The sequence below is a fragment of the Schistocerca nitens genome, chromosome 2 (genome assembly GCF_023898315.1).
Source record: "Schistocerca nitens isolate TAMUIC-IGC-003100 chromosome 2, iqSchNite1.1, whole genome shotgun sequence".
NCBI classification, from domain to species: Eukaryota; Metazoa; Arthropoda; class Insecta; order Orthoptera; family Acrididae; genus Schistocerca; species Schistocerca nitens.
The window spans coordinates 288602873-288613835 of NC_064615.1; the positions used below are offsets into that span (position 1 = coordinate 288602873).

At 42.6% G+C, this 10963-nt stretch overlaps 1 protein-coding gene across 1 annotated transcript in view; it reads right to left on the bottom strand.

The window, feature by feature from the left end:
- The window catches only part of LOC126234990 (uncharacterized), a 71641-nt gene extending 69807 nt beyond the window's left edge, over positions 1-1834 (bottom strand). Inside the window, exon 1 of the mRNA XM_049943726.1 lies at positions 1418-1834. Coding sequence (XP_049799683.1) covers positions 1418-1834 — 417 coding nt within the window. The remainder of the gene's footprint in view (positions 1-1417) is intronic.
- Between the last annotated feature and the right edge of the window lie 9129 nt (positions 1835-10963).

Below are 10963 nucleotides of genomic sequence, written 5' to 3' on the forward strand. Positions count from 1 at the left end.
CGAAACACGCTGCATTTCACTATCTCTGGCAGCAACCCGAATAACTGCAAGAATTTAATGAGGGACAATGTATCATCCCCCATTTCAGCCCGCAAACGAGCACTATAGTATTTATCAGTCATATCCATACCTATCAAAAGACACAAAGTACTTACCACGCAACATACAGAAAACACCACCACAATAACTTAAACACAACAGAAACTTAATTCTTAACACACTGAAACCAATTTCTGTAGAAGAATTTCTGTTTAACAGTCACACTCGACAACTGAACACTTGAAGCAACGATACAAAAATGAATCCAATACACCACATAACACGCGAACCATAAACACCACCAGAAGACATCAGCGACCGCAATAAAACATCTACAAACACGACAGACTAACTCCGCGCCGTCGTGACGTCACACACAACACCCTTACGTTACGGGTCAAAGCCAACGGGTGGGATCGGACGCCTCCGTTGACCGTTATTTATTTAAAGCGGAGCAAAAGCGGGACGGTCGTAGGACATTTTTAAAATGTCTGCATGCCGTTGTATGACTCCGAATCCATTGAGGGTGTGAATTTTAATAGACTAAGTTTGTTGCCCTTGCTTATGCACTATTATGTTTTTCTTGCTCCGTTGATATGTTTGTAGATGCCCACATAAACTGCAGAGGTACAATAAAAGCGTTTAAATGGAAAACCGGGAAATGACAGCATTTAAAGACCCGCTGGGAACCCGGATCACAGGAGCTGTTGAGGCCCCTACACACGCACCAATTTATTGATCGACTGACCAACCAACCGACCGACCAATTTCGTGGCAGCCTACACTTGTCCCGATCGACAGCACACGGCGATTACTGCGCCACGCTGTTGTTTAAGTTCACCGATTTTATATTCTATGAGATCCCACATGGTTCTACACAGAAACAAAAACGGGGTTTTGCTTTGGCTGTTTTAGAGGTAACAAGACCAAAAAGAACTAAGAGAAAGCTGTGGGCAAAGTAGAGGAAAATGAAAGGAAAGAAATTTAGCCATGTCATGTTTTTAAAGAGCTGGGAGCCGATTGTTTTCGTAATTACCTAAGAGTATATGAATCATTCATTTCGGAGGTGCTGACCATCAAACCATTCATAACTAAAAATGCAGGGACGAGAGAGACTAGAGCAGCATTTAATTCCAAGCGCAGTGACAAAACTTCAGTCGAGCGGTTGGCACGACACCGCTACACAAGGCTCTGTTTGGAGGAGTGGCGGTGGTCGTGATTGGGGGGGCGGGGAGGGGGGGGGGAAGTCGGCTGTCGGGTGGTGCTACATGCTCCGATATCCCGACAAGGAATATTCGTCAGCGGGTCGGTCGGTCAAAACTCTTACACATGTGCAATTTATCGGTCGGACGATGCGTGTGTAGGGCAGCGACCGTACCTGCAGCCTGAGCAGCTGGTGCGCCTCTGTGGTGACGCGCTCAAGCATGCGCTCCGCGACTCCCTGCAGAGTGTTCGTCCTGGCCAGATTGCTCTTGGCCGGCTCCGTCTCGAGATGGGCTCGCCGCCCGTCCGCAATCTCCCAGTTAACGGTTCTGGGCTGGGCGACTTGCTTCTGCACCGGCGCCGCCTCCTGCAGCGGAGCCTCCGCCGGGTCGGACGCCGCCCACGCTTCCTCCTGCGCCTCCACACCCACTTCTATTTCGATGGTGGTCGTCGTCGCAGTGGCCGTAGCCTTCCGGGAGCCCCCAGGCGAGCGCACCTTCACGGCCCGCGCCACCAGCTCCACACAACCCTCCACGTGCAGCCGCGGCTGCTGCTGCTGCTGCTGCTCCGGCGCCTGTTGCAGTCCGGCCATCGCCGGCTCTTCAGGCGCTACCCACTGCGACGGCGCGGACAGGGAGCCGTCCCTTCCTCTGCGCGTTACACCGCTGCTCGGTCACCGGCCCCGACTGGCTGCTCGTGTTGACACTCACCTGTGACGTCACAGGCAGCGCACGACATTTGTCTCGACCAGCTGCCAACCTTAACCCGTGCCAACCCGAATTTCCCTACTTGACACGTAAGCTTACTTTTCACCTCGATTTCAGACTGGCCGATACACCGCAGACATGTAACAGGCTTATATTCGTCACTATTACGGGCGTCGCATCTTGCGGGAGAAAAAACCGAATTTCGGAAAATGATTGGAATTTCGTGTTTGAATCAACATTCTTAGACCAATGAAATATCAATTTTCGGAGATTCCCCCCACCCCCTCACCCCATCACGAAGGTGTCAACTGTGTGGTTTCATCTGCACTATGAAGTTAACAGTGCTTTCTGATCTTTTCATTAAACAGACTGTACTGTTTTCTTATAGACTTCAAGAATTTGTAACAAAGGGAGAAGGAGTTTGTAGAAGAGGAGATGTTTAAAAGTTTTACCTTGGCCAATTAACGCGTGCGTAACCGGTTCATTGACTCAGCTAAAAAATGTGAAGTGATCACTGGTGGACGTTTACTCGTACTCTAGCGTTTTGCAGACATCGAATGGCTAGCAAAGTTCCTAAATGCGTACAGGGGCTATCATACTCCTGTGTAGAAAATAACTGATACCTATGTCACTTGTCATTCGTTGTGTACGCGAAATTGAGCAGCGTGTGTATAGCGTACTACAAAGTAACAAAGTATGCAGAAAACTGGATTGTTCCAGATCGTTTCGAGTCTTGTAACCCGTCATACATATCACCATTTTTAACATTTACGTCTAATAAAGATAAAGTGTCGCAAGAGCAGGCATTGTCTGCAGGGGAAGCGACGATTAAAACTGAATTCTTCAAAACAGCCGCAAGTCGCACTTCGTATTTTTTATTTGCTTGTTTCACTCTTCAAACGAACAAGAGCATCGTCAGAATATACAGCAAAAACTTGACTGACAGCATTAAACACCGTAACATTTTGTACATGGCTGCACGTTCAGAGACCGTGAATAGTTACAATCGAAAGAAAACAGCCCTCGGTCACTATTTTTAACGAATTAACCGGGTTTCAACACTGCTAGGAGTGTCTTCCTCAGAATTTAAATCAAAGAATGGTCTGTAACATGGTCAGAATTATGACTACAAACGTATGATACAGAGTATAAACACGGAACCATCGTGAAAGACTGGAAGTACTGTCATTTATAAAATGATAAATATGCCAAAAGCGCATTAGTCACAAAGGTATTTAAGATAAAGGAAACTGTGATGGTCACTATTTTTAACGAATTAACCGGGTTTCAACACTGCTAGGAGTGTCTTCCTCAGAATTTAAATCAAAGAATGGTCTGTAACATGGTCAGAATTATGACTACAAACGTATGATACAGAGTATAAACACGGAACCATCGTGAAAGACTGGAAGTACTGTCATTTATAAAATAATAAATATGCCAAAAGCGAATTAGTCACAAAGGTATTTAAGATAAAGGAAACTGTGATGGCGAGCCACTAAGGGCTGCTCGTTACTTGAGTGGTGCAGGTTGCAAAACGGACTAAGCCTGCACCACGCAAGTAACGAAAAGCCCTTAGTGGCTCGCCATCACAGTTTCCTTTATCTTAAATATCTTTGTGACTAATGCCCTTTTGGCATATTTATTATTTTATAAATGACATAAGTACTGGCAGTCTTTCACAATGATTCTGTACTTATACTCTGTATCATACGTTTTTAGTCATAATTCTGTGACCATGTTATAGACCATTCTTTGATTTAAATTCTGAAGAAGACACTTCTAGCAGTGTTGAAACCCAGTTAATTCGTTAAAAATAGTGACCGAGGGCTGTTTACTTTCAATTGTAATTAAAAACCGTGTTTAAAGTTGGCTGACAGCTCTGAAGATTAAACTAGTTGTACTATAGCACTCAAATTTACTTTTAAAGTACGTTCAAAATACAGTAGTATATGATGAGGTTAACAACGCCAGTCCTACTTTAAACCTAAGTTTAAGTGCTACGGTACAGCCAGTTTAGAGCCATCAACCAACGATTACTCTGTATTAACAAATATTTTAAAAAGCAACGGTAGAGTGTCTACCTGGGACTGAAGATCAAATGTGGAGACTGAAATCCGATAGCTAGAACCGCCTTACTAGAATAGATATTGGAGTGTATACGTGATCAGCCAGAAGCTTTGTTAGTAAATCGGTTTATGAACTGTTTTAGAGCCCTATGCATTCATAGAAATTGCGCAGACGCATACTAGGGAACAGCGTATCAAGTTTCACGCACATTTTCGCATTTTAAGTGCATAACTCTGCGCTGTTTGATCGACTGCGAACGTCAGTATCTATGTACGCAAAAATGATTGTAACTGCGTGTGTATGTGTGTGTGTGTGTGTTGTATGGATGGGGTGGGGGTGGAGAGGGAGAGTAGGAAGATGCTTTGTAACTGTTTTCCTGTTTCTTAATTCTAAAAAAAGTACTAGAAGCCCTCAGTACTGAACCCACAACGTAATTTGGGGCTTGGAACGGGAGTTGTTGGGATCGAAGATTGTAAACCTATTTCTCTCTCACGTTAAGTACCAAGTTACTTTGCGTGTAGTGGTACATTTTGCTTTAATCTCAAACATTCGCAAAAAGTAAATACTTGTCTCTTATCATAACTACGTTGGCGCTAGTTTACGTTACCCAGGCAATCAAGCACGGTATCAAATGCCGACCTCGAATGCTCAAACTAATATACATATCAAACAAATTTTAATTCGTAATAAAATTCAAGTTCTTTTGCCACTGTCTTTTCAAGCTCGTCACGGTGATTGTATGCTGGCTGGCCTTGTACCAGATCTCATGAGGGCCTGATATTCCTAATTTATTTATTTATTTATTTATTGTTCCGTGGGACCACATTAAGGAGAAGTCTCCATGGTCATGGAACGAGTCAATACATGAAATTATAACACGATTGTACAAACAGATAACATGAAATATAAGAAACATATTCAGTTGTAGATTGTAGAAACAAATAAAATGAAATATAAGAAACATATTCAGGCGACACGTCGTTAGTTTAAATAAAGAAAATCAAGAATGTAACACTAGAATTTGCTTAATTTTTTAGCTCTTCCAGGAGCTCCTCGACAGAATAGACTTAAAAGCGTTTGGGCTACTGCTAAGATTTTTGAGTTGTTGTGGTAGCTTATTGAAAATGGATGCAGCAGAATACTGCACTCCTTTCTGCACAAGAGTCAAGGAAGTGCATTCCACACGCAGATTTGATTTATGCCTAGTATTAACTGAGTGAAAGCTGCTCACTCTTGGGAATAAGCTAATATTGCTAACAACAAACGACATTAAAGAAAATATATACTGTGAGAGCAATGTCAAAATTCCCAGACTATTGAATAGGGGTCGACAAGAGGTTTTCGAACTTAAACCACACATAGCTCGAACAGCCCGTTTTTGAGCCAAAAATACCCTTTTTGAATCAGAATTACCCCAAAAAATAATACCATATGACATAAGCGTATGAAAATATGCGAAGTAGACTACTTTTCGTGTTGAAATGTCACTTATTTCGGATACTGTTCTAATGGTAAATAAAGCGACATTTAGTTTCTGAACAAGATCCTGAACATGGGCTTTCCACAACAGCTTACTATCTATTCGTACGCCTAGGAACTTGAACTGTTCTGTCTCGCTTATAACATGCCCATTCTGTCTGATTAAAATATCATTTCTTGTTGAATTGTGAGTTGTTTGTTGTTGTTGTGGTCTTCAGTCCTGAGACTGGTTTGATGCAGCTCTCCATGCTACTCTATCCTGTGCAAGCTTCTTCATCTCTCAGTACCTACTGCAACCTACATCCTTCTGAATCTGCTTAGTGTATTGATCTCTTGGTCTCCCTCTACGATTTTTACCCTCCACGCTGCCCTCCAATGCTAAATTTGTGATCCCTTGATGCCTCAAAACATGTCCTACCAACCGATCCCTTCTTCTAGTCAAGTTGTGCCACAAACTTCTCTTCTCCCCAATCCTATTCAGTACCTCCACATTAGTTACGTGATCTGCCCACCTTATCTTCAGCATTCTTCTGTAGCACCACATTTCAAAAGCTTCTATTCTCTTCTTGTCCAAACTGGTTATTGTCCATGTTTCACTTCCATACATGGCTACACTCCATACAAATACTTTCAGAAACGACTTCCTGACACTTAAATCTATACTCGATGTTAACAAATTTCTCTTCTTCAGAAACGATTTCCTTGCCATTGCCAGTCTACATTTTATATCCTCTCTACTTCGACCATCATCACTTATTTTGCTCCCTAAATAGCAAAACTCCTTTACTACTTTAAGTGTCTCATTTCCTAATCTAATCTCCTCAGCATCACCCGATTTAATTCGACTACATTCCATTATACTCGTTTTGCTTTTGTTGATGTTCATCTTATATCCTCCTTTCAAGACACTGTCCATTCCGTTCAGCTGCTCTTCCAAGTCCTTTGCTGCCTCTGACAGAATTACAATGTCATCAGCGAACCTCAAAGTTTTTACTTCTTCTCCATGAATATTAATACCTACTCCGAATTTTTCTTTTGTTTCCATTACTGCTTGCTCAATATACGGATTGAATAACATCGGGGAGAGGCTACAACCCTGTCTCACTCCTTTCCCAACCACTGCTTCCCTTTCATGCCCCTCGACTCTTATAACTGCCATCTGGTTTCTGTACAAATTGTAAATAGCCTTTTGCTCCCTGTATTTTACCCCTGCCACCTTCAGAACTTGAAAGAGAGTATTCCAGTTAACGTTGTCAAAAGCTTTCTCTAAGTCTACAAATGCTAGAAACGTAGGTTTGTCTTTTCATAAACTTTCTTCTAAGATAAGTCGTAAGGTTAGTATTGCCTCACGTGTTCCAACATTTCTACGGAATTCAAACTGATCTTCCCCGAGGTCCGCTTCTACCAGTTTTTCCATTCGTCTGTAAAGAATTCGCGTTAGTATTTTGCAGCTGTGACTTATTAAACTGATAGTCGGTAATTTTCACATCTGTCGACACCTGCTTTCTTTTGGATTGGAATTATTATATTCTTCTTGAAGTCTGTGGGTATTTCGCCTGTCTCATACATCTTGCTCACCAGATGGTAGAGTTTTGTCATGACTGGCTCTCCCAAGGCCATCAGTAGTTCTAATGGAATGTTGTCTACTCCCAGGGCCTTGTTTCGACTCAGGTCTTTCAGTGCTCTGTCAAACTCTTCACGCAGTATCTTATCTCCCATTCCGTCTTCATCTACATCCTCTTCCATTTCCATAATATTGTCCTCAAGTACATCGCCCTTGTATAAACCCTCTATATACTCCTTCCACCTTTCTGCCTTCCCTTCTTTGCTTAGAACTGGGTTGCCATCTGAGTTCTTGATATTCATACAAGTGGTTCTCTTCCCTCCAAAGGTCTCTTTAATTTTCCTGTAGGCAGTATCTATCTTATCCCTAGTGAGACAAGCCTCTACATCCTTACATTTGTCCTCTAGCCATCCCTGCTTAGCCATTTTGTGAGTTAGAAACTGTAAAAACTGAGTCTTACTTTGATTTAGCATCAAATTATTTTCCACAAGCCACGAACTTATTTCATGAACTACATTATTTGATAATATTTCAATATTACACACACGATCCTTCACTACCAAGCTGGTGTCATCAGCAAACAGAAATATTTTTGAATCCCCTGTAATACTGGAAGGCATATCATTTATATAAATAAGAAACAGCAGTGGCCCCAGCACCGATCCTTGAGGAACGCCCCATTTAACAGTGCCCCATTGGGACTGAACATCATTACCACTCTCAACATTGCGGAGAATTACTTTCTGCTTTCTGTTCTTAAAGTAAGAGGCGAACCAATTGTAAGCTACTCCCCTTACTCCATAATGTTCCAACTTCTGCAGTAATATTTTGTGGTCAACACAGTCAAAAGCCTTAGTTAAATCAAAGAAAACACCTAACGTTCGCAACCTTTTATTTAATCCGTCCAAAACCTCACAGAGAAAAGAGACTATAGCATTTTCTGTTGTTAAGCCATTTCTAAAACCAAATTGTACATTTGACAGCAAATTATGTGAATTTAAATGCTGCAGTAACCTTGTATATACAACCTTCTCGATAACTTTAGCAAACACCGATGGCATAGAAATAGGTCTATAATTATCAACATTATCCCTGTCTCCCTTTTTATAAAGTGGCTTCACTACCGAGTACTTTAATCGGTCAGGAAACCGATCACTCCTACAGGAAAAGTTACAGATATGGCTAAGTACTGGGCTAACATACATGGGAAGTGCTATTCCAAATTTATGGCTGCTTCCTGCTAGTGGTGAAATCCACTGCCTGCAGTGATTCTACCAATATGATAGATTTCCTAGCTCATCACAAGTGTAGGCACATCAGAGGTGTCAGTGAGCTGGGGAATTTTAATCAAATTTTCATACTGCTTAAGAGGCCTGGTAGCGCAACATGGCTTAGAGGCGGTAACCAATGAAGAGAAGTAGATCTGATGCAACCTGCTATTGTCCTCATTCTGCATTTAGCTGAACATCGATTTCTCTCATTTTTGAACTATTAAGACGCTCTGGGGCACAGTATTCGGCAGCAGAGTAGACGAGTTCTAAGGAGGAACATTATTGTGTTCCTCTTGCGCCCCATGAGGAATCGCTAGGCTTCTGTACAGTGCTATTGCGCGGTCTCAGATTTGCTGCTGTGTTTTCTAAATGTTTCTTCCAGGACAATGTTCTATTAAGACTTACTGCTAAATATTTTGGAATGGTGACGAACTTGACCATAAAGGTGGCACTTAGCTTTGCATTGGTCATTTTAAGATGAAAGCAGGTAAACTCGTTCGACCTTCTTTGGATTTGGTGTTAATTTCCACTTTTTAAGGTATTAATGCATTGAAATTAAATCTGCAAAGAGTATCTCTTCCCCCACTTCAGGCCAGATAGTCTGAATGCCTGCATAAGTGTACTTCTACATCTACATCTACATTTATACTCCGCAAGCCACCCAACGGCGTGTGGCGGAGGGCACTTTACGTGCCACTGTCATTACCTCCCTTTCCTGTTCCAGTCGCGTATGGTTCGCAGGAAGAACGACTGTCTGAAAGCCTCCGTGCGCGCTCTAATCTCTCTAATTTTACATTCGTGATCTCCTCTGGAGGTATAAGTAGGGGGAAACAATATATTCGATACCTCATCCAGAAACGCACCCTCTCGAAACCTGGCGAGCAAGCTACACCGCGATGCAGAGCGCCTCTCTTGCAGAGTCTGCCACTTGAGTTTATTAAACATCTCCGTAACGCTATCACGGTTACCAAATAACCCTGTGACGAAACGCGCCGCTCTTCTTTGGATCTTCTCTACCTCCTCCGTCAACCCGATCTGGTACGGATCCCACACTGATGAGCAATACTCAAGTATAGGTCGAACGAGTGTTTTGTAAGCCACCTCCTTTGTTGATGGACTACATTTTCTAAGCACTCTCCCAATGAATCTCAACCTGGTACCCGCCTTACCAACAATTAATTTTATATGATCATTCCACTTCAAATCGTTCCGCACGCATACTCCCAGATATTTTACAGAAGTAACTGCTACCAGTGTTTGTTCCGCTATCATATAATCATACAATAAAGGATCCTTCTTTCTGTGTATTCGCAATACATTACATTTGTCTATGTTAAGGGACAGTTGCCACTCCCTGCACCAAGTGCCTATCCGCTGCAGATCTTCCTGCATTTCACTACAATTTTCTAATGCTGCAACTTCTCTGTATACTACAGCATCATCCGCGAAAAGCCGCATGGAACTTCCGACACTATCTACTAGGTCATTTATATATATTGTGAAAAGCAATGGTCCCATAACACTCCCCTGTGGCACGCCAGAGGTTACTTTAACGTCTGTAGACGTCTCTCCATTGATAACAACATGCTGTGTTCTGTTTGCTAAAAACTCTTCAATCCAGCCACACAGCTGGTCTGATATTCCGCAGGCTCTTACTTTGTTTATCAGGCGACAGTGCGGAACTGTATCGAACGCCTTCCGGAAGTCAAGAAAAATAGCATCTACCTGGGAGCCTGTATCTAATATTTTCTGGGTCTCATGAACAAATAAAGCGAGCTGGGTCTCACACGATCGCTGTTTCCGGAATCCATGTTGATTCCTACATAGTAGATTCTGGGTTTCCAAAAACGACATGATACTCGAGCAAAAAACATGTTCTAAAATTCTACAACAGATCTACGTCAGAGATATAGGTCTATAGTTTTGCGCATCTGCTCGACGACCCTTCTTGAAGACTGGGACTACCTGTGCTCTTTTCCAATCATTTGGAACCCTCCGTTCCTCTAGAGACTTGCGGTACACGGCTGTTAGAAGGGGGGCAAGTTCTTTCGCGTACTCTGTGTAGAATCGAATTGGTATACCGTCAGGTCCAGTGGACTTTCCTCTGTTGAGTGATTGCAGTTGCTTTTCTATTCCTTGGACACTTATTTCGATGTCAGCCATTTTTTCGTTTGTGCGAGGATTTAGAGAAGGAACTGCAGTGCGGTCTTCCTCTGTGAAACAGCTTTGGAAAAAGGTGTTTAGTATTTCAGCTTTACGCGTGTCATCCTCTGTTTCAATGCCCTCATCATCCCGGAGTGTCTGGATATGCTGTTTCGAGCCACTTACTGATTTAACGTAAGGCCAGAACTTCCTAGGATTTTCTGTCAAGTCGGTACATAGAATTTTACTTTCGAATTCACTGAACGCTTCACGCATAGCCCTCCTTACGCTAACTTTGACATCGTTTAGCTTCTGTTTGTCTGAGAGGTTTTGGCTGCGTTTAAACTTGGAGTGAAGCTCTCTTTGCTTTCGCAGTAGTTTCCTAACTTTGTTGTTGTACCACGGTAGGTTTTTCCCGTCCCTCACAGTTTTACTCGGAACGTACCTGTCTAAAACGCATTTTACGATTGCCTTGAACTTTTTCCATA